Consider the following 25,787-nt stretch of genomic DNA (forward strand, 5'->3'; position numbering starts at 1 on the left):
GAAAGTGAAGTCGCTCAGTCATGTCCAACTCTTAGCGACCCCATGGACTGCAGCCTACCAGGCTCCTCCATCCATGGGATTTTCCAGGCAAGAGTACTGGAGTGGGGTGCCATTGCCTTCTCCCCAAAGCTATCTAGTTAGCCATCAAATTTGAGGCTTACAGAGGGTGAGCAGAGAATAGATCAAGTCCTCCCTTCCCCTTCACCCTGTAAATATACCTTTTTTTTTTCCCCCAGTTTTAAAGATAGCATTTATTGGTTAAAAATAAATAAAATATCATTGTAGTTTTTAAAAAGAAGACAGAAAAGGAAAATCTCTCTGGAATCCAATCTTCCAGATTTCTGTTGCTACCAGTTTGATAAGACATCTATCCAGTTTCATTTTATGAGTACATTTATTTATATGTATTATATATAGTTTCAGAACCACAAATTGAATCACATTATGCCGTTTTGCCATAAATAATAACACTTAATATCTCTGGAATGTTTACTGCGTGCTTGTAAGTTGGGGTCCTCCCGGCTATGCTGACCTCTGGCCCCTTTCTCTGTCCTGAGTCAGTTCTGCTCCATGAAGTCCAGACCTTCCCCCACCTCAGGAGCTCTCACTCACACACATACATACACAGACACACATGCTTTGTGAGGATCTGCCGTCCAACAGGTCATGGGGGCTGGGTAGGCAGATGGGGTATTCGCATATCAGAGGCCCATGGGCACGCCTGACCTTTACATTCATTTTCTCATTTAATCCTCATAATCATCGTATGTTGAATTGGCATTACTATCCCAATTTTACAGAAACAAACAGGTTCAGGTTCAATAGCTGTCCCAAAGTTACACAGCTAGAAAGTGGCAGAGCCAAGACTTGAGCCCAAATCTGTTTGACAGTAATATCCATATTCTTAATTTCTTTCCTTTGTTCTGAATCTGCTTTTTTTTTTAAACTTAGCAGTGTATTTTGAACATTTTTCCTTGCATGAAAACTGTTCTATAAATATCCCATAATTTGTTAATAAATCTCCAATTAATATGTTTTAGGTTGTTTTTAATCTTTACCTCTCTTTTTGTGCTAGTATCAAACTGTTCTAATTATTGTAGCTTTATGATTTATTTAAATATATAGTAAAACTAACTTTTAATACTTATTTTTCTCTGTGCTGTGCTTAGTCGCTCAGTCATTCCAACTCTTTGCGATCCCATGGACTGTAGCCTGCCAGGCTCCTCTGTCCTTGGGATTCTCCAGGCAAGAAAACTGGAGTGGGTTGCCATGCCCTCCTCCAGGGGATCTTCAGAACCTAGGGATCAAACCCAGGTCTCCCACATTACAGGTGGATTCTTTACCATCTGAGCCACCAGGGAAGCCCAAAACTTAACTCTAAAGCAGTTCATTTTCTAGAATAATGATATATTTAATTTGTAATGTTCTCCAACAACCCTATTATGATTTTAACTGTAATTGTGTTAGATAAACTTTATAGGGGCTAGAATTTTAATCAGGATGGTTTTGATAAGAATAGATGAATTTTGAGTGCAGAGTCTGGCTGAAGCAAGTTTTAGGTCAGTGTCTCGGACTGCAAATCTGGGAGTCCATGAACCTAGAACATGTACTTCATTGACTGTTGTTGGGGCCTTGGAACATTGCCATGGAGTCACTCATAACCATGGTTCTTGGATTTTTGGATTGTGAATCCTTTTTAAAAGCATTTGGAAGATGTGTGCCGTTATCCTTCAAAGGTACATAAACATAGAACTTTAATACAATTTCAGGATATCAGGAAATTCCTGAATTCCATTTATGGATCATGAACTAATAATTTCTGCTTTGGGAACTAAAGAATACAAAATAGAAAAGTCAAGTAGTTGGAAAAATCTAGTTATGGGTTATATAACATAACTTGGTTATGGTGTTCAGTTGCTAAGTCATGTCCGACTCTTTGCGACCCCATGGACTATAGCCTGCCAGGCTCCTCTGTCCATAGGTTATGGTAGTGTCTGCAAAGAAAATACTATTTTTGTGGTACATGGATTGACAATCAGATATTGTAACCAACTAGTAAGAATGTTGAATTTTCCTGATGACACTGAAATGAGGATGAGGACATTGAATAACAGCTTTGGAATGCCTAGGCTAACCAAGGAGTAATTACAGAGAATACCATGGACAGAGGAGCCTGGCGGGCTGCAATACATGGGGTCACAAGAGTCGGACGAGACTGAGTGACTAACATATCCACTTCTAAGGAAGACAACAAGCCAGGGTGGTTGGACAGAAAGTGAATTTTTGAGTCACTTAGACCTGAATCTGAATCTCAGGTCTGCCCCTTACTGGCAATCAGAATTTAGGCAAGTCACATGTCCTTTCCGAGACTAAATATATTACAACTGCTATTAACAATGACAGTAATAAACTACACCAAGAACATAGAACATTTCTGAAGTGTAAATATGAGGCTGTTGTTAATAAGAAGAGTCAGGGCAGAACAGCAAAATGTTTAAGGTGAATTTGGATTGTTTTTTTGGTAGTTAAAGCGTAGTTCAGCAAAAGCTAGTCCTTATAGAATGTTAAGACTAGAACCCTGAATTGATATTTCACTAAGAAAGCCAGTATTATTGGTAATCATCAGATATTTAAAAAAAGGACTAATGAGCAATTATTCCAGTTGGAGAAGATGTTTGCTTTAAAGGAGTACCCAAGAGACTGTATTGCCATTTTGTAGATCATTAGTATTTTTCAATAATCGTAATAGCAATGACAACTCACATTTCTTGAGAACTTACTCTGCCAAGACATATACTAAACACCTTATATGCATTTTGAACTTTATAACAACCCCCAGAAGGTAGATAGCATCTTTATCTGCAATTTATCAATGAAGTAATAGGTTATAGACGGGTGAGTGGTGGATCTAGGATTTATTCCTGCATTTAAGCATTAAATGGTTACCTCAAGTTAGTATACTCATGTTTTTGCCATATAACCAAAAAAATTCAAATGACTAGGAATTTTTGCATAATCTTCATCATGTACAGAATTTATTTTGAAAATGAGGAATTTGTTAAGGTTATCAGAACTGCCCTCTTCCTACATCTGTATTTCCATTTAACGATGTTAACTAAAGAAATACAAAATTATAAAGTAACTTCTGATGCATCAAGCATTAGTTTTTTTATTTAATGTTTTTATTGTGGTCTAATTTGTTAAAAGTAGGTTAAGTATGTATTCTTATAGATTACTTTTTCAGTTAACTGCATTCAATTAAAGGAATATTGTTCTAAACATAATTATTACTATATCTGTGTATATATTCAAGCATAAGAAAAAATTCAGTCAATCCATTAAATATTTTATGCACAGAAGTCCAAGTGTTTTCTTTCATTTGATCAGAAGTTTGTCAGATAAGGAACATAGCATCTTTAATTTTGCTAAAACTAAAAATTAATTTTTACTGTAAGAACTATGCAGTTTGGTACTATATCATGTAATGATCATTTACATAAGATAATCTCATCTGAGAGCAATCTATTTTTGATTTGTCTTAAGTAAAACTGACATCTTAGCAATCTAAGGTGTCTTTTCTTGGCTGTTAAATCTTTTGTGGGGATATTTAAGAGAGTGTTGAGTTTAAAATAAATATTTTAAATCTTAAAGTATTTTTACATTCAACTGTTTAAAAACTTGGTTATACTCTATAAATTTTTCTAAGAAGATTTGAACATGGCTTTAGCGAATATACTGCTTTAGAACTTAAATTATGAGTTAATTTTCTTTATCTAAACTGTGAGTGCTCCTTATTTAAATATAATATGTTAGTGAGAAGGAGGAAAAAAACTAGTGTGAAAAGATTTCATGATAAGATCTCTATGTCTGAAGTCATGATCCAGTTAATTCAAAATGCAAGCGAAATTCTGAAATTCCTTCACTAGCAATCAGCATTTATTGAGACCCTTTGGATTCATAAAAATATTTATGGTTTCAAAAGTATTTTACACTTTTTATATGATTAAGATTTAATTTCCTTCCTTATTTTTGGTTTGGCTTTCCTTTGTCTGTTTTCTTCTCCTTTTTTTAATTGAAAAAAAAAAACAACTAATATAGCCAAATATAAGATGGTACCACTGTTTTCTCCTTCTTTTGTATAATCTTGTTGCGTGTCTCTACATAAGCTGTTCTGGCCACTCATCATAGTAACCAGCTGGGCCATTTCACCTGCTGGAGCCATTAAAGAGGACTCTCTCCCCCTAGATTAATCCCCTCCGACATTAGTTTTTTGCACTGACAACTGGAGCAGGCATTCAGAATTTGCAGGTGGCCAGTGTGACGCACATAATTGCCTACAATTTTAGGCAATGAATAAAAATGGTCTACATTACTTGTCAAAGGTTGTATACGCAGTGCCAAGTGAGATCTATGGGAAGCCTTTTAGGGTTTAAAGAACAGTTAATAGCAAGGCTGCACAGGGCTTTTTTAATCATAATGCATTTGTAATATAGCACTTTGATCTTCTCCTTGTAGGAAATGGTGTTACATTAGCCACTTTTAAACATTTATGAGTGAAATTCAGTTATAGAAGAGTAAAAGTGATTATTCTTAAGCAGAACATGTTAGATTTCATTAAAAGTTTTTAGCTTGCCCCTTCCTTGTTAAAGTCTGTGGGAAGTCTTTTTCCTGGAGGGTTTCAAATCAGGATCTAAGGATATAGAGCTTTTGCCTTATTTTTCCTGTTGGTAACAGCAAGATTTGGAAGGAAGGTATACTAAATATTGAGGTAATTTAATAAGTAGATATTTATAGAAGACTCACTGATTTATGATAAAGTAACATATATCAATGAAAATCTAAGACCTCTATTACTAATAATTGTATATTACAATAAAACTTGAGAAATGCATATTTAAACATACTCATAAGTTACCTTTAACAACAACAACAAAAAACAGATGACTCTCAAACGCACTTCTTCTGGAAGGGCTAAGTTTGACCTTTCAGACCCAAGAGCCTTTTATTAACACCTGCCTGTAAGGAGAACCTTGCCACACGCAGCTTTTAGATTCAGAACCACAAAACTGATGAGGAAAGGCTTGAAGGGTTCAGTTTGTGTCACTTGCTGTTTGCCGTTTCCATTTCACAGATGATTAATCTTTCTGTGAAGAAAGGCCAGAGAAACAAAGCACATTGGGCTCTTCCTGCAGTTACTCCTTCTGAATGCACACTAGCTTGCTAACTAAAAGGCCTTTAGATTTCCAGCAGAGAGAGATGTTCTGAAAGTGAATGCAGCTGGTTGGAGGTCACCAGTGCAGGGCTCTTGCCATTGTGTAATGCAGGCTTTGGCAGGTTGTGGGAGGCTGGGGGTTTGGAGCCAGGGACAGGAGAAGTGGGCAGGGAGAAGGTGTCGGCAAAAAATTAATTCAGAATAAAAAGGGTTTTGGTCAGCTGATTTAATATTTTGGAGGCTAGATCATCAATAATAGGCTCAATTTAATCTATTTTGTTTTTCTTTTTAAGGAAAAATTATGATTCAGTATTTCTCTAGTATCCCCCCATTTCCTAATTAATAACATGTTTATCTTGCAATTAACATCACTCAATAGAATTGAAATGTTATTAACTCTTGTAGACTTTGGTGTGTTTTAATTGTCTTGAAATTTTAAAGGTTATTACTGACTTTGCTAGTATTCCACATTTCATATGTTAAAATGTTAATGCCACATAGTTTCATTGCTGTTTGGTTTTTTAATGAGATATTGAAAATGATTTGTGTGACTCAGTTCTCTTTTCTTAAAAAAAGTTGACTTTGTTTTTATTTTGAGGGTTTGAAAACTTTTAATTTTAATATTTAGTATCTAAATGCTTAGTATTCATCTTGTATTTACTTTTTTTCCAATTGTATATAGGACATAATGTGCAAAGTCAAATCCTGGGTTATAGATCAAAAGAAACCTGTTCGATTCTATCATGATTGGAATGACAAAGAGGTAAGTTATAAATATGATGCCATCTATTATTACCTTTGATTTCTTAGAGAACAAGTTAAAGTTGTCATTATTTTTCACTTATTATTCTGCCTAGTAAAACTTTTATTTCTCTCAATGATTTCTTATTCCCAAACTTGTTATGTTTTTCTTTTTCTCTACTTCTGATATTTCATGACAACTAATCTTTAAGAAACAAAATCTATAAAAATAAAAATGGCTAATTGTTTAAATATAATTTTCTTTCAAGTTCTTCAATGACTTTATTTACTCAACTTTTAAAAAGGATTCTTTTTCTGTCTCCCACTATAGATTGAAGTATTGAATAAACACTTATTTCTGACTTCAAAACCAATGGTCTACTTGGTTAATCTTTCCGAAAAAGACTACATTAGAAAGAAAAACAAATGGTAAGTTTTTTTCCGTCCAGATATACCCTTACATATCATATCTATACACATACAAACACACACGTATGTACTTACTGCTATGTTTGATTTTAATACATTTCTCCTTATTATTAAAAACTTTAAAATGGATGGGAAAGCTTTGCCTGTTGTTAACATTTTGAGGTGAGTCTCCGAATGATTTACATTGAGAGAACTTAAGGGGGGGAAAAAAGGAATTACATTAGGCAATATTGAATTATACATATTTAATTATCAAACTTAAATTGAATAGACATTGATGTTTTTTCCTTTGCAAAATGAGAATAAATGTAGTTAGAGCAATAAAACTTTTTAATCTACGATATTTTAACTTTGTTGATGTTTTATATGACTTTAAAACACTTGGGATCATAGCTGGACATAAAATGTTTGGGATCATAGCTGGACATAAAATGCTTGGGATCATAGCTGGACATAAGTTTTAAAATCCAGATTGAATGCTTTAAAAACATTTTTTTTTAATTAAAAATACTGTATGGTGGAAAGAAAGATCAGGTATTTGTTTAAAACATACAAATGTAAAAATGATGCACTCATGTATTGATTGTCATTTTTGACATGTAACCAAAATGTACAAGTTTTCCTTTTTGTTCACTTGTAGCTTCAAAAAATCATATGTTCATGTAGTATAAGGGCATGTACACATTTGGCATAGTACTCACTGGAGTCTCAGTATTTTATGCTGTTAAGCCTACAAGCCAAAGCTATCCAAAGCAAAATATCTGAATTCTCCTAAAATATATTGTCGTTTTTTTCCCTGTACTTCATTAAGTACTTAGATGCACATGGTTTCAATTTTCCATTAAAAATTCTCATTTCCATATGATATCAAAGAGTGAGAAGCTTTAAACTGAAAAATAAACATTCATAGACTGGAAGCCAAAACAATAATTAATGTCAGATGGTTAACTCCAATAAATCATTAGAATAAATTCTGTGAAATTACTGCAACTAAAAATGCCCTCTTGATATTACTGTAAGACAGTTTGTGTTCCTGATAGGAAACTGAATTTGGCCTCTTTATTGGAAATGTTCTAGAAAGCATGAACCTGACATGGTCTGACTGGTCAGTATCCTCCAATAGATAATTAACTTTAAAATAAATAGTTCTGTCTTATTTCTTAAATAAAATTCTTACAGATTTCATGATTAATATGTTAAAAATTGGTACCTTTGGGAAGGAATTTTAAAATGTATTATTTGACTTCAGTTAATAAATCTCATTGTAGTGCGAATGGTAAGGTTTCCTGAGGCTCGGTGAAACAATACAGACACCAAAGTTTACATGAAAAGGGATGAGTCAGTTTCCTTGCCCAAAGGGGCTTCTCACACCTGTATTTGGATGATTACAGGTAGAACTCCCTGGCTCTAATTGTATAGTAAATACCATTTCCCAGACCCTAATGGTAGACAGACTGCTTGGGAGACGCCAGTCTGTGATTTAGCTGTCGCCAGACACCCCATGTTTTTTGTGAGACCAGTTGTGATGATGATATGGTTATAGCCAATTGAAAGTAAACTCTTGTCTAAATAGCAAATTTTAATTTATAAAAATGTAGAGGTATGGATGATCCTATTTATAAAAACAAATTTTGAATTTTATGTGTAACTAATGATCTGGTTTGGGGAGTATGTGTGTTTGGTGGAGGTTGTCGGGGGTTGGGGGGTCAGATCTTGTGGAAGTTAGTGTAATTGTAGCTGAAAGATCAAAGACTGAGTAACTGAGTGATGTTCCAGAAGAGAATTTACCACATAGCCATTTTCTGTACAGTTTCTGCCGCCTGCTGTTCCTATTTTCCCTCAAGCTAGCCATTGACTACCCCCTGTGCATCCCTGCTCGTAAAAAATGATTGAGGAAGTATTTGTCATGTATTTATGAGTGGGGAACATTGTGTGATAGGGAATAGCATCTACTGGAGCCAGAAAGATTGCCATTTTCCTTTCATTCAGCCACTCTGCTACAGCTTTAAATCCTCTGTTTATGCAACACATCCTTTGTATTAAAGTGCAGCATAAATTTTTATTATGAAGGATATGAACACTAGGTTTTCATCACTTATAACATTGCGAGCAGATGTCAATAGTTAAAATATATTTTAATTGCTAAATCCTTTAAATTTGTGTTAGCATCTTGTTCTTTGGTAATGTTTATATCTCAGCTCCATTTGCATTAGCTGCTCCCTTAGCAGAAGAAAAGGGTTTTTTTTTAAGGTTAGTAAGTAATGTAATGTAGCAAATTAAAACTAATGCAGGAAGCAGTAATAAATATTTTTGTGGGTCTTTTAGATCTGGAAAACTATTTTAAATGGTCAGGAAAGAGGAGGAAAAGTGTGATTCTGGCCACAAAAGGAAGACTAAAACTATATTTTAATTACTAAAATTTACTTTAAATTTAATTGTTAATGTGTTATTTTTCAATCCTAGAAAAGAAGTAAACATTTTGAAAGATAAGTCTGTTGTGCTACTGAATAGGTGTATTGACCTTTTGAAAGATGTAAACACCAGAATGGCCCCAAACATCACTGGTTTTATCAATGTTGAATTAGTCATTTCATTCATTTATGATTAAGACCTAGCCCCTGAAGAAAAGCTAACATGGCAGCTAGGTTAGTTACAGGTGAGTTGTAATCAGATGACAGTAAGCAAGATGTTGTAAGGGAAATCCACAGAAACCTTTATTATTATTATTATTATATATTATTATGCTTTGAATGAATGAAACTATGCAGCCATTTTATTATGTTGTTGTCATTGTTGTCTTTGACAGATGTCAGTGATTTTTTAACACTTGAGGATTTCGTATGTTAAACATGATCAGTTACTTATAACTAAGATTTATTACATGCAGTATTAATTTTCATTTGAGATTGCCTGCTAAGTCATGGTGTCAAGCAGGTTTAGGACATTAGTCCTGCCAGACAGTTGCTTGATTAGGGAGAGTAAATTTCAGTCTTTGCACGTTTGTTGCTCTGTTAGTATATGCTATCTAATTATGAAATCTGCACAACAAACTAATTTTGTGCACCTACATAGCTTTCTATTATGTTTCATTTTTGTGTTCTCTTGTCCCCATCCTTCTTAAAACTGTTGCTGCTGCTGCTGCTGCTAAGTCGCTTCAGTCGTGTCTGACTCTGTGTGACCCCATAGATGGCAGCCCACAGGGGTTCTCCAGGCAAGAACACTGGAGTGGGTTGCCATTTCCTTCTCCAATGCATGAAAGTGAAGTCGCTCAGTCGCGTCCGACTCTTAGCGACCCCATGGACTGCAGCCTACCAGGCTCCTCCGTCCATGGGATTTTCCAAGAGTACTGGAGTGGGGTGCCATTGCCTTCTCCATTAAAACTGTTAATAAAGGATAATTTTATTTTATTGTTTATTATACTACATATTTATATTCAACTGGAAAGTATAACTAAAATTTAAGACATTCAGACTTCTTGTGTGCCTATGTGTATTTATAAACATGTATTTGCATATGCCCTGGTGGGCTTGTGGTCACTGAACATTATTCTCTAATGTTACATAAATCAATTAATCTGAGTTGTTGAAATTGATTTGATAGGTAGACAGGACTTGCAAAGTCTTTTAAGCTATTATATAATGAAGGGCAATCTGTCAAGTTCACTAAATGAATTTTGAATAGAAAAATGTTTTATTAATTCTTATTTTTCTATGATTCAGTCTTTCTTATCCCAGCTTTTCTGTTTTTGTTCGTTTTCCACAAATTTGTACCTAACAACTAAACATAGTTTGGCAATTCTATACAGTGTGTACCTGGCCAAGGGGAGAATCATGGAATAAGCCCAATATTTTCTTGACTTTTTGAACTATATGTAAGAATCACAGGTATTACATCTCAGCAGTTATTTACAGAGGGGAGTGTGAACATTTTTGCATATAATTTTTTGTGTGCTTAGTCGCTCAGTCACGTCCAACTCTTTGCGACCCCTTGGACTATATAGCCTGCCAGGCTCCTCTGTCCATGGGTACTGGACATGGACATATACTGGCGTGGCTTGCCATGCCCTCCTTCAAGGGATCTTGCCAACCCAGGGATCAAACCCAGGTCTTCCACATTACAGGTGGATTCTTTACCATCAGAGCCACATTGGAAGCCGAGGTTTTTTTTTTTTTTTTCATGTATATATAATATAAAACAAAACTATATTCATGTATATTACATGCTATTCAGGGAAAAAAAACCCTTTCAGATATATAGGAATAGTTTGAGCTGTAGTATCTATTGGTTTCTTAGGCTTTCTTGGATAAGCTCATCATATATTCACAAAAAGTATGGATGTTGACACATGAGCATACTTTACACAGCTACTATAATTATTGCTGTTCCTACAGATATTTAGTTGTTTATCAACTCTCCATGGAGGTAATACTGAATGATCATCTGCCGTACTGTGAGCCTTAGGTTTTATTTTCTGACTTTCAGTAGGAGGTCTGACAGAAATTGTTCTACCTAACTCATCCTTGAACATTGTTCTCCACAATACGTATTATGTACATTTCCATTATGTCGTATCAACAGGAGCAGTATTCACCACTATAGGAGGATTTGTTCACTGGTTTCCATTATTTTCAGGCTATATACTTTACATGAGCAAAAGTCCACTTCCGCAATTATATTTCTAGAAGGTTAATATAACCCTCACACAACATTTTCTTGGACTTCAGGAATGCTGTGATGTATTCTGTAAAACTCATAAAAAGTCTTCAATTTCTGACAAGATTATTCATTGAAGCTAGAAATTTAACATAGATATACTGCTTTGAAAAAAAAATCATTGTTGTACATTTGATTTACTTGAAACAAATAAAATGGGAATGATTAATTATTCTTAAAAAATTATTCATTTTAGTTCAGGAAGCTTCTCAAATAGATATAAAATTAGGTTCAATTCGTGTAAAGTTTTCAGGAATATACCCTAGTATCTAAAGCAAGATTCACAAGTATAAGATTTTTTTTAAATGTTTCACTTTATCATCCACTAGTCTGGCAAAGTAAAAGCCCTGAAATATCCATATAGTGTTTCTTTGGGATTATAGTTTCTATTTAACATGTGAGGAGTTTTTTAGCTGAATTAAATTTGGAAAGCTATAATTTGTAATTTTTACTAGAGATTGCTTTATGAGGACTACTGCTTGTTTTCTTCATTGCCAGATAGAAAAGGGTGATAAGACAGGTCAAGGGTATTCTGGAAGCCTAAACTGAGCTATTCTTTTTTTCAGTATGGGATTGATTAAATTGGTAAATCCTCTACAAAAATAGCCTTAATTTTACTGAAGTAAGTTGTAAATGAATCTAAAAAGAAAATATTTTCTTATGATCCCTTTCTGTTTTATATTTTGTTGTTTTTGCTACTGAATAATTATCAGTTATTTTTTAATTTGTATTATGATAAAGCTTTGAAAGTATCATATGTGCTATGAATTAGGATTTCAAATAATTTCTAGTGAATGGATTTTGTAGAATTGACTGTTTCTTAATTTCTCTGATCAAAATCTTGAGAGTTGAAAAGAATATACTAAAGCAAGACAATCTTTTTATTACAAAACATGGAAGGTTGAAAGAAGTAGGAAGGAAAAGACCTTTAGCCATTCAGGAGTGCTTTTATTTGAAATGCCCTTTGGAATTTGTAAATGTATGTGTATGTAATAAAACTTATGAACTTGCCTGGTTTTCATTAAATTGTTTTGGGTTACTTGTTCAGCAGTTTCATAGTCCTGTCAAGAGATATTATTACTGTAAAGCATATAGTCATAATGAAACCAAATCGCACGTCTGATGCCATATTTGAAAAAGGTAATTATAGAAGAAAGCACATCTTTTTATATGGATATAATGCTATTGACCCACCATATTAGACATGGTAGGAATTGCCCTTGGCCTATTTTCCTTTTTGCCCAGTACAGTTTATAGACAATAATTTCTCTTTACAAGATTGTTCACTGAATTTGAGAAAGATACTTCGGGAGAGTCAGTTTTTATTTTCATTAGCACCATCCATTGACCTATTGATTTATGAGCTTTATCAAATGTGTCAGGACTCATCTTTTTTAAAGTAGCTGAAGAATTTCACTGTATATATTAATAATAGGGAGAAGTTTTATAAATTTTCTTCCAGCTTTAAGAGACTAAAGCTCTTTAAAAAAACAAGTGTTCTCTAGGATTCTCTTATGAAATTAAAACATATATTCTCCATACATGCACACACACACACACACACACATATATAAACTAGGAAATAAAAGGCAAACTTTGGCATACAGCTATTTAATGTTCCTCAGATCACAAGTGATTCTCATGTACACAGAACGTTTCTCTGCCTCTCTACCTGACTTACTTTGGTGAATACTGCAAGTTCTGTTGTTATTCTTAAAAATCTGTGTCATAGATTAAGGATGGCTGAGTCAGATTTTGTTTCTAAAACTATGAGTTGAGGTGAACTACACTCATTAAATGGGAGTTTTGAATAGTCGTTGGTGAAGGTAGAGGAGAATGTTGAAGCCCCCAAATCTTAGGACTGTTGGTGATGAGGGCAGGGCCTTGTGAAGACTGAGGAATGGAGTCTCACTGCAGTGTAAGTGATCTCAATAACTTACACTGTAGAAAAGGGAAGGAAAGAGGCCCCTTGGGGCAGTTTCAGTGTTTGGCCTAGCACCCTGTGCTTGTGCAGGAGAGGAGAGGAGGAGTCTTTTCTGTGCCCTTCCCTCTGTGGTCTCTCCTGTGTTCCCCCGTCACTAGATCTACCTTTGGAGATACTGCTAACTATATTGTAAGTTCAATAGACTTCTGAAGGCTAGACCAAAATGCTGGATACCATTGATAACATTGGCTCTACAAGGAAAGTGAGTTCTAAGAAACTCAGAGCATAAGTCTATTTATAAATTAGATAGTATGTTATTAGGAAGTTTGGTGTATTAAGAATATAGCTACTTTAGAATTTGAAATGCTAGTGTTGTGGTCCTTATTTGATGCTAACTGGTTCTTTGACCTCAGGCAAATGATAGCCTTTTATGTATTGAAGACAGTTTATCAGAATGTTCACATAAAATGTGTTCTGTATAAACAGAATTTCCCAAATTTAAGTAACATAACTCAAAAAGAATACATAACTCAAAAAGTAATAGAAAAGGGACTTGTTAAGTCTTCTACATGTGTCTTCGGGGGAGACATTCTCTTGTTTTTTTCTTTCCATTATGTAGATAATGGAAAAAATGTATGCTTTGAGACAGTTGTCATCCAAAACAAACTGAGAACTGTCTCTATTGTGCAGTATGGGTAGCAATAAAACCCTATCACCACCATCTTCTGTAGGGTTCTGCCCTCATCTCATACTCAGGTTAGGACCTGTGACTTCATCATTTGCAATTTAGAGGATTTTATTGTCATTCAAAAGAAGAGATGCCCATGCAGATTTCTTCTCAACTCTCATATGTAGGTTTGTCATGGTAGGATTTTTTTTCTAACTGTGGGACAATCCAGAGCATTCCTGAGGTTACAGGTACACAATTCATGAGCAACTCTTCTGGACTGAATTGATGATAAGACCTGGCCTTTTTCCCTTCTCTCATTCCCACTCCCATACCTCTACCCCTTGAAAATAAGTTTTTTTTGGATCTTACCATGCTCTTGTCTTTCTCATAGTGGGCAGCTATTGCTCTCTCTAGAATGAGAACAAAGTGGAAATAAAACTTACTTGTAGAATTGGCATGTCTATATTTGAAGCTAGTTACATTACTCAAAATATTACACTTCCTTATTCTAAATTGCCCTAGAAAGCATTTTGCCATCAAAAACATTTGATTACAAAACGCCCTCAAAAGCCTACTTATTCCACCATGTAGTAAAAATAGTACAGTTTGGGTGAGACATATTTTGGTATCTGACCGTTTTTATTATCAATATTAAAATTCTGCTAAAAAATATGTTTCAGAATAACTGACATAGGAACTCTGAGTACACCTCTGTCTGTAAACTGGGGGCTGCACGTTGGTTCAGTCTTTCTAATGCTTTATCAAGAAGACAATTAACTTCATAAAAACTGTTATTATGAATTTAAAATGTATAGATTCATATGAACACTGTGGGCTCATCAAGGAGATAGGTACTATGCTTCCTTTTTCCTTTTCTAGGCAAATAATCATTGAGCCTAAACAGAAAAAGCCTTTGCCCCCATAAGGGTTATAGTCTCATGGGATAACAGACAACTAACAAACAAATATTTAATATAATGTCAAGAAATGATTAGAATCACTTTGCTGTACACCTGAAATAATACAACATTGTTAATCAACTATGCTCCAATATAAATAAAATAAAACATTTTTTTAAAACAAAGAAGAAGAAAGAAGAAATAACCTCAGTGGCTTAACTTATATCACTATTTCACTTGATCATTTTTTTTTACTTGATCATTTTTATAAAATATTTTTTCATCCATGTTTATGATACCTTCATTATACTAGTCTACATCTTTGAAATCTCAGAATTAATATTTAAGGTTTATACTTTTTCTTCAAAATTATTAACTTGAACTTTTTTCATATCTCTCACATTTTAATGTCTCTTTCCCCCATTTCCTTTACCACAGCCTTATCATATATAATTTCATTGCTCTAAGACTATCACTCTGTCTACTTTTTACAGATAAATCTAGCATGTAGCATAATACATAACTAAAATTTAGTTAACAGCCAGATTATATTTGCTCAATGAATAATGTTGGGGTGTTATTTATGAGTTGTGAAAATTAGGCTGCTAGAATTTTATATCTGGCTTTTAAAGTCTGTCTTTTGGAAATTTTGCCTTTCTCATTTTAAAAATAAAATGAGAAAGGCAAAATAAAAATAATAACTCTTGTCTTCCTCATAAAATTGTTATGACTATTATATCAGTTGATACACTTTGATCATTTAGGATAGTAATTGGTACATAGTAAATTCTTCCCCCAGAATTTTCAGTGTTTACAAATGAATGAAAAAATAAATGCATGAATTAAATAAACAAGTAAATCAAGATAACAAGGTGCTATTTTAGTTAGGGGGTCAGGGACGGCCCTTAAGAAGTAAGGGAATACACATGACAGAGGAAGGATCTGAGGAAAACTTGGTCTAGAGAGGGGGAATAGCAAATGCAAAGGCAAGTGTGGTGGAACATCGAAAAAAGAGTGTAAAATGTGAAGGCAACCATTTGATAAGAGCTAATAAATTCTTACTCAAATACACTGCAATTAAAAAGATTAAAACATATCCTAAATGTGTGCAAGTAAAATTTGCAATTATAAAGATTATTTATATGTAGTATAATTTATATATAATAAAAATTTGCAATTATCAAGATTGCTGGGAGAAATATCAATAACCTCAGATATACAGATAACACCACCTTTATGGAAGAAAGCAAAGAGGGCCTAAAGAGCCTCTTGATAAAAGTGAAAGAGGAGAGTGAAAAAGTTGACTTAGAACTCAACTTTTCAGAAACTAACAAATTCAGAAAACTAAGATCATGGCATCTGGTCCCATCACTTCTTGGCAAATAGATGGGGAAACAATGGAAACAGTGACAGACTATTTTTTTGGGCTCTAGAATCACTGCAGATGGTGACTGCAACCATGAAATTAAAAGACGCTTGCTCTTTGGAAGAAAAGCTTATGACCAACCTAGACAGCATATTAAAAAGCAGAGACATTACTTTGCCAACAAAGGTCCATCTAGTCAAAGCTGTGGTTTTTCCAGTAGTCATGTATGGATGTGAGAGTTGGACTCTAAAGAAAGCTGAGTGCTAAAGAATTGATGCTTTTAAACTGTGGTGTTGGAGAAGACTCTTAACAGTCCCTTGGACTGCAAGGAGATCCAACCAGTCCATTCTAAAGAAAATCAGTCCTGAATATTCATTGGAAAGAGTGATGCTGAAGCTGAAACTAAATACTTTGGCCACCTTATGTGAAAAACTGACTCATTTGAAAAGACCCTGATGCCGGGAAAGATTGAAGGTGGGAGGAGAAGGGGATGACAGAGGATGAGATAGTTGGATTGGCATCACCAACTCGATGGACGTTGAATTTGAGTAAACTCTGGGAGTTGATGATGGACAGGGAGGCCTGGCGTGCTGCAGTCCATGAGGTCGCAAAGAGTCGGACATGACTGAGCGACTGAACTGAACTGAGATTTGTTTAAGATTTCATCTTTTCTTTTTGATGCTTGTCTAGCAACTTGCTAACCCATACTGTTACTGGCAAACCACTTTTAAAAGTCGCTTGATGTATGACCTCAAAGAAGTAGATTGAACTTTACTAAGAGTAACAACCTGCATTTGTCAGAACTTCACAGTGTTTCAATATACGTTACTTCATTGGATGCTCAGATCTTGAAATGGCCTCAGACACTGTCATTTGCCTTGAATTGAAGTTTTATTACAGTAAAGCATTTTCATAATTGGATAAAGAGATCTGCATTTTAGTTTACTAATGGGTTAAGCTAACAGATAAATAAGTTTTGTGTTTCCATTAAGAGATACAAAAGCGCCTTTTCAGTACTTTAAGTGTTTGTTATTAATGTAAAGGGATACTCATCAGTATTCCTAGGTCATTATCAACATTTCCTTAGAAATTCTTTAAAAAGAACAGTCTGTGAAAAACATCTTTGAGTTTAGTTCATTTTGAAATTTAAAAGGAAAAGATCAAATAACATCTATCTGCTGATAATTGTGTTTTCCCCAAAGAGCCTATCTGAACGTATGAAACATGAAGATCACTGGTAGTTTTCATACGTAATTTACATTTAAAATTGTTACCTTTTAAATTGTGCCATTTCTCTTTTCTCTGTCCTGTGCCCACCCTCCCATTAAATGACAGTGACTTAGCTTTTCGTGTACCAAACCAAAAGGGAGACACATAGCAAACCATCATTATTGAGTTCCTGCTGTGTGCCAGGCACCCCTTTGAGTTTAGAAATCGGTGAGATGGTAATGGAAAAGTAGTGAATGTCACCCCACTCCAGTACTCTTGCCTGGAAAATCCCATGGGCGGAGGAGCCTGGTGGGCTGCAGTCCATGGGGTCGCTAAGAGTCAGACATGACTGAGCGACTTCACTTTCACTTTTCACTTTCATGGATTGGAGAAGGAAATGGCAGCCCACTCCCGTGTTCTTGCCTGGAGAATCCCAGGGACGGGGAAGCCTGGTGGGCTGCCGTCTATGGGGTCGCACAGAGTCGGACACAACTGAAGCGACTTAGCAGTAGCAGCAGCAGTGAAATATATGAAAATTTTAAGAATATTTATGAAACATAAATATTATCATGCCTATTTTACAGATAAGACCGTTGGAGAGATTCAAAACGTGCCCAGTTTCTTACAGTAGTAGAAGAAATAGACCCATTTGATTAGAATGTTTATGCTAGTCCCACACATGACACTGCAGGATATATTTGTGAATCTTCAGGAATCTTTGAGAATACTGCTTTAATTAACTTTGTGTTCTGCTATGTTTTATCTCAGAAAATATCACCTCTATCAAATTGTTTAGAGTTTTAGTTAATGAAAGGAAACAATTCTCAAGATGAAACTGTGTGTCCTTCTTAGGATAATGAGTTTTAGCTGCTGCCATTTTTGCCTTGCCTTTTAATTTTATTAACTATATAATATTGTTACAGCGAAATATTTTAGCACCTGCTTTAGCATCCATTTTTAAATATACCACATATGAAAATTTTAGTGGAGAAAATTCAGTGTTTCTCATTGAAGCCCATATGAAAATTGCATCAAGTTGCCACATCTAAAATAATACTACAGAAAAGACCCCAGGAAACAGCTATAAGTATGGATCAGTTCTTATATATTTATATGATAAAAAAGAATTTTCCTTTTTTCTTTCTTCTAGCATACCATGCAGTTTGTTAAGAACTGTTCTTCACTGCTGAGGTGAGGGAGTTGATATGTAAATGAACAGAGAAATGGGAGACTATCATGAAATAGAACAGCAGATAATTCATGCACCTAAAGTGTTGTTGTGTTAGTAGTAGTCAGCATCAGTCAAGAAGCACTGAACACTTAACTATATGCATTACATTTAAGACTCTCACCAACCTTGTAGAGTAAGAACTATTACTATTTTAAGGAAGGCTAAGCAAGTATAGCAAGACTGAGAAACTTAGAGAAGAATGGCGCCAAGACTCAGACCTCAGCAGTTTCTGTCCAGACTTGTGGTTCTGTACCTCTGCACCGTGCCGTCTCAGCGTTGGGGCACTAGTGATGCTGGAGAGTAGACAAGGCCTGAGACCAGGTGGCACACAGCCACATTCCCTGTCACTGTACGTTTCATTTAGACATGGTTCATGCACTATAGAGTTTGAGACTGAAAAGTCACAATAACCTGGCTAGAGAATGCTAACTGAAAGTAATATAAACATTTTTACCTGAAACTCTATTTTCATGAACTTATCTCTGAAAGCTATTTTCTAAACGTGTACCAATTTAATAGTCCTTTGTAGGGTCAATAATTCAAATAACTTATATATTTTTACATGGAAAATATGTTATCAGTTCTTTTTGAAGACAAGTACTTTCTTCCACCACTTGGTTGTTTGTGTGTTCGTTTTTAACCACACAGTGATCTGTTCTATTTCCTTGCGTTTTCAGTAACTTGGATGTGTTTTTGAGAACTTCCTGGGAGTAGGGAATTGGGTGTGTTTTTCTTTTGTTAACTGAAGTGCAAGCAGATAATTTGTATGATGTTCTGTTCAAATACTATGGAAAGACATAGCAATGTAATTGAAAGAACATTATATATGCATATTCATGTTATATGTATGTTTCCAAAGATCCAAGTCTTGAGCAAAATAATGACTACCATTCGTTGAACATCTATTATATGCTGCACTTTGGGGCCCTTACATATGTTCTCTCATTTGGTTTAACCTCACAAAAAGGCAAATATCTACCCAAATATCTGTCTTTCTCTGAAGCACATGAGAGAAAACATTTTGGTTGTATCCTGCTAAAAATTACACAGAAACTCATACCAGCAAGAGTTTTATATAAGCAGGACTCAATATACTCTGGTTGGTTTCCTTATAACCTTTGTTTCCTCACCTGTGAAACAGAAAGAATAATAACTTTCTTATAGAATGAGAATTAAATGAAATATTTTGCACATATTAAGTAAAATTATTCTGTGGTAGATAGGTACATTTGTCTTGGAATTTAATTCTCATAAATTTGATGAAAAAAGCATGTATTAACATATGATCTATCGCTGGCATTATAATTGCACAATAAATTCTCTTTAACTTTTTGAGTGCTGCTTAAATAAAACATTGCAGTTAGGTTTGCTTTCCGGCAAGTATGAAAGTGAAAGTCACTGAGTCATGTCCAACTCTTTGTGACCCCGTGGACTATAGGCTGCCAGGCTCCTCAGTCCATGGGATTTTCCAGGCAAGAATACTGGTATGGGTTGCCTTTCCTCCTCCAGGGGATCTTCCTGACCCAGGGATCAAACCCAGGTCTCCCACATTGCAGGTGAATTCTTTACGATCAGAGCCACCAGGGAAGCCCAAGAATACTAGAGTGGGTAGCCTATCTCTTCTCCAGTGGATCTTCCTGCCAGGAATCTAACCAGGGTCTCCTTCATTGCAGGTGGATTCTTTACCAGCTGAGTATGCATTTCTGTATTTTTCACTGGTATACAACCAACATAGACAACTTTCTTTTTGTACTTTTGGTTGAATGAAAAGCATGCTATAAATGCAATCAAGTGTTTCATACTTTCTCTCATGAGCTCAAATTAAAAAGTATCTTTAAAGCATTTTGTAACCTGTTAATTCTCAAGAAATAAAGGATAGCAATTTTCCATTTTCTTCTATTTCTTCTAAATATACATATTTTTATTTTTTATAATGTAATGTTCTGCCTTCTGAAATTTATAAGGATAAAGGTCACTTACATTTTCTTTTCCTTTCGCTGCATTTTTGTTTCCTCTCTCCTTCTCCTACCAAATATATATATATTTTAAGGTTTGGGATCCAGTTAAAAATCTGTTTAGAAATATAAATATCAGAGTTCATATTTGGAGAGATTTTACTATTTCATGAGTGCTCAAGACTTTTGAATGGAACAGTAGCACTTAGAAAATCTTGCTGTTTCTCCTTGTCATTAATCACAACTAATCTCTATACCTTTCTATCTCTACCCTAATGGATTTTTCCTTATCTTATCAGCAGGTACGCTGTAACACGTACTATGCAGTGGTTTACAAGGCAGTTCGGATAGATGTTGGACTTCCCTGGTGGTTCAGACGGTAAAACGTCTGTCTACAATGCGGGAAACCTGGGTTCGATCCCTGGGTTGGGAAGATTCCCTGGAGAAGGAAATGGCAACCCACTCCAGTACTCTTGCCTAGAAAATCCCATGGACGGAGGAGCCTGGTGTCCATGGGGTTGCAAAGAGTCAGACACGACTGATGACTTCACTTCACTTTCTCTCACTTTCAGATAGATGTAGACTGAAAAAGAACAGCTTGTAATAATGTTTTTATTATTTAAAGTGTTTTTCTCCTGAGTCTTTTAAAAAAATATTGTGTAAAATAGTTTTCATGGAATATTTCTTGCACTGTAGAACTTTACTTTAGGCCAAATCTGTGACAGAAGAAGAGACCAAGAGAGAGAATATGGGGAATACCAACCATGCTGCCTTTCCTATGTTAATCACTCAGTCGTGTCCGACTCTTTGTGACTCCATGGACTGTAGCCCGCCAGGCTCCTCAGTCCATGAAATTCTCCAGGCAAGAATACTGAAGTTAGCCATTCCCTTCTCCAGGGATGTTCCCAACCCAGGGATCAAACCTGGCTCTCACACATTGCAGACAAATTCTTTACAATCTGAGTCACCAGGGAAGCCCTTCCTTTCCTGTGTTCAGAGGTAAACATCTTCGTTGTCTAGATCTCTTGAAATTTGTACTTTTATAAGTTTTTAAATGTTAATCGAATAAATAGTTGAAGTCATATCATTTAATGTTTAAATGTGATAAAATAATTGTATTTCTATAGTTACTCATTTCATGTTTATGATGTATGATAGAGAATTATCTTAAATCTATTATTAAGTGAAATTTATATTGTTGGCAAAGTTTATGTTTTAATGTGACTTGGTGTTGCTTAGAAATTTTGGCTAAATAGTTGAAAGACCTCCAGATTACACTGGGACATTCTTAACAGCTTTACAATCTTGAAAAACTAAAACAAAAGAAAAACCAGTGCCTATTTAGTATTCCTAGCTATATGCAGGCGAATGTGTGTATAACTTAGCTGATAGTAACAACTTTCTTATTATTTATCACTTACAGAGGGGTTTTTTTGGGTAAAATATTTAGTTACACATTTGCTGTCTTACGGTTATTTCAGTGCCCTATTGACATCAAGGGTTACTGATTGTTGTATTGGTAGTTCCTGACAAATAGAAATTATTTGATATGCTAAGCCATTTCTGACAGAAGATATAAAGTTTTGACAAACACGTATGGCACAGCAAGTGTCCAATTCTAAAGAGCAAAATAAATGCAAACCACCATTATGGTGAACACAAACAGCCTGAAAGCAAGTTATCAGTAAGCAAATAATTGTTGAACTGTTATGAATGGAATAGGATGTTGAAATAGGGCATGATTGGCTGATGTTACATATGTCCTTGATTACCTTCCCTATGCTTTTATCCTAATAAGTGACATTCTTTGTATTCCCTTGGATGGCTAGACAGTCTGACACTGAAGAAGAATAAATATTGCATGTGGTACACATTAAGCTGTCATCCAAGACAGCATTTATAAAAAGTAACTGGAGAAATTCATAAGAAATTCTGCACTGCTACAGTTTCCTGGCTCCAGTCATAATTGTCAAAGTTCTTGACACATTCAGGTCTTCAGAAATGATTTAGGTTTACAGTGGCTTGGTGTATGAATAATTATTAAGGAGTTATGTTCCCATATTGCCTTAGGATGTTAATGTTAGTTACTCAAATGTTGTATTTTATGGTAATTTTCATTTTAAGAAGTATCTCCATATTGGTAGTAGTGACATATCTTCCATCTTATGGACTTCCTTAAAAGGATTTTAGATAATTCATATATTTGAAAGGAAGAACAGGAGTTTTTAAATGCTTAGTTTATCTTTAATCTGTTGGAAAATATTGCTTGCTTGTGTTTAGTACAGGCAAATAACTTTCAAAGTAAGTATTTTTGTTTTTCTTCTCCAGCAGCATTGGAAAGCCTTCAAAATGGTCCAAATGTTTTCAAATTATTTCCAAAAAGCCAAATCACTGCTTGGGGTTTTATTTAGGAGCCTGATGGACTACAGTCCATGGGGTCACAAAAGAGTGGGACATGACTTAGCAACTAAACAACAACATCGTGTTTTTAATTCCCATACTTTTGTAATTTTAATATAGTTTTTTAAGGCAGAGGAGTATATTATTTATTTCAGTCACTATGCCTGGAGAATCCCAGGGACGGGGGAGCCTGGTGGGCCACCGTCTATGGGGTCGCACAGAGTTGGACACGACTGAAGCAACTTAGCAGCAGCAGCAGCATTATCTCTTAAAATTTCTTTTTGGAGGAAGATGTGTGGATGATATACTGTCATACAAAAATAAGCATACCTAAATGAAGAAATAAGTTATGAATGCATATTTAGGCAAGCATTTTTTAAACTCTTCTTACTTTTGCTAAACTAAAACACTTCTTTTTTATCCTTTCTATGTGGTATGTCACATAGTAACTGAAGGTTGCTAGAAAATTTTGTTTTTTATATTTCTGTAACCTGACATGTTATTCTAAGCCTTTTGAAATTGAGTAATTAGTATTCCCATTCTATAATCTAATCAAGAATATACCATATTCTATCAGCTGATTACTAGGAAAATGTGATTAAGTATCAGAATGGTTTAGGATGCAACACAAATATGAAAATAAAGTACAGTGTCGAATTCTGAATTATGAGCTCTATTTTGGGGGAGGACAAGGGGTCACTCAGGATTTCTGTGACAACTATTTTGTGTTAGTTTTTAAACTGCATAATTTTAATTTGGGGTAATATTTTTGGGGATATTGTCTCTACTTTGAAATCTAAACCGTCCATTTGAATTGAAGAAACTTTTCTCCAGGTATAACACGGCTCAACTGTTCCCTATGGCTTTTAACTCTCCAGGCCACTACAGAGCACAAAATATTTGCCCAACTGGTAAATTGAACTGTAAGTCCCACTGTGGGAAATTGCTTTGCTGTGCTCCCAACAGCAGTTATCTTAGTAATTGTACCTGAATTCTTTGTGGCTAATAGAGCGTAGAGTCCATTTTACAAGCAGAAAATTAGTTCTCTTAAATACTTTTAATTATAAACCCCCCAAATAAAATGTGAATCGGTAAGACCATAGTGACTGGTTAAATTGCATCATTTTTAATTGTTAGTGCAGAAAAGTGAAATTATTTTTCTTTTTATTGTAAAACTGTACATACCAACATTTCACATTCTAAACTGGAGCTTCCAACAAGGAGCTTATCAGAGCAAATTGTCTAGTCCATCCCCTTCCTCACTCAAAACCTAATGACCCTTTATCATCATGGTTTAGATTGCTGGACACAGATGTGAGAAAATACAAGTAATCTACAGGTAACTACAGTAGCTGCACTGATGTTCTCAGAGAACTGACTGCTGGGAAGATAAAGAGCTTCCCACAGAGTCTGTGACTTTCCGGCAGCAAAGCACATCATGAGCTCATACATGAAGTTTTATTTGCTGAAGATTCACAATAAGATACATTAGAACATTCAGCAGGGACTCTTTTTAGATGAGCACAGAAATTCTGGAGGGTTATTAGTTGATGCCCCATTGCAGAGCATCATGTTAAAATTTTTTTAAAGTTCAGTAATATTAATTCTTTGGACAAGCATCAAAGATTACAAACACAATGCATCATTAAAACTTCTTGATATTTATATAATGTATTAACAGATCCTGATCTCTTTCTTTTCACAAAAGACTGAGCTTTCTTCTAGAAAGTAATTTGGTTATGATTTTTAATATGAAAGAGAAACAGCAATTTCTCAAACTTCATACTAAATTATATTTCAAAGAACTTGTTTGTGGCCAGGTGCTCTGCTTTTGTTAGCTGCTTAGATGATGATCAGTGAGGTAAACCCATTTATCTGTTTGCATGCAATTGAGTAATTTACCATGAAAAGAACGATCATTTATTTTTTGTTTTGAATTTGTTTTTGTTTTTTTTTTTTTTGGATAAAGATACTGCACCTGTAGCTTAAGCTTTATAATTGTTGGTTTAACTATTATTTGCAGTGATCATAGTTTATACAGCTTTAGAAAAACTACAATGCAAAAAAATATTTACTTAATCTTTTTTATGTATGAAGTGTTTTGTTTTTAGTCATTGAATTTGGTTTAAGTTTACTAAATTGGGATGAATCAATATGAATTAGACTGTCTGAACTTCAAGTGTGTGTTTCTTTTCAAAAATCATTTGCTTGTCGTATTTTTCTAAAAGCTAATTAATTTTGTTTCTGTAAAAACTATAACTCCTGGATTAGGAATGGTCATATTTCCTTCATATGTCAAAATGAACTACAGTCCTAAAATCATTTTTAGCAATTACCATTTAGTAGCTGAAAGATAATGATTTTCAACAACCCATGGTGGTTAAGCAGCTGACAGCCAACAACAGGAGTAGTGAGATACTTGGCTTATTCATTAGATAGTTGTATGGGGTATGTACCTAACTTATTATTTATGGAAAATATTGAAATGCCCAGAAAATTATAGAAGACACTGGCTGGGGATATTAGGCTAGGTTCCAAGTCATTTTTGTTTCAAAAATATTATACTTTTAAAAACAATTCCTTGCAAGTAGAGCACCAAAATTACATCAAAAGTACCTGCCATCTTAAGTAATTAATTTAATATTAAGTTTCTAGTATAGAATGACCATGAACAAAGTAATTTCTTATCAGAAAACAGAAAAAACAAATTATCTGTAAGTAGAATTCCTATTATTCTTACAGCAATTACCATCACTCTTTTGATATAATTGAAATATTTTATGTTGCATGGCATAGATTAATCTAAAAAATAGAACACTGAAGAATTGTTTGAGGCTGTATTATACATTAATTCTGTTTTTAGTTTGCTCTAAGATCTAAAGAAACAACTATATTTGTTTCCATTTAGCAGCAAATAGGAAACACAGAACTCAAAATTCTACAAAGTGTATTTTCTTACCATCTTCATGTTTAAAGGGAAAGAAACCAGGGAAGCATGTGCAGTATAAGATTGTTTTGCATTTTTGTTTTTACATCAC

The 25,787-nt window shown here is 34.6% G+C and overlaps 1 protein-coding gene across 2 annotated transcripts in view; it reads left to right on the forward strand.

The window, feature by feature from the left end:
- Positions 1-25,787, forward strand: part of OLA1 (Obg-like ATPase 1) — a 163,537-nt gene that overhangs the window by 110,769 nt on the left and 26,981 nt on the right. For both annotated transcript variants that reach the window (XM_010859813.1, XM_010859814.1), the window contains exons 5-6: positions 5,895-5,975; positions 6,285-6,382. In XM_010859813.1, the coding sequence (XP_010858115.1) occupies positions 5,895-5,975; positions 6,285-6,382 (179 nt within the window). The remainder of the gene's footprint in view (positions 1-5,894; positions 5,976-6,284; positions 6,383-25,787) is intronic.

Source organism: Bison bison, unplaced genomic scaffold, assembly GCF_000754665.1.
Source record: "Bison bison bison isolate TAMUID 2011002044 unplaced genomic scaffold, Bison_UMD1.0 scf7180017864460, whole genome shotgun sequence".
NCBI lineage: Eukaryota > Metazoa > Chordata > Mammalia > Artiodactyla > Bovidae > Bison > Bison bison.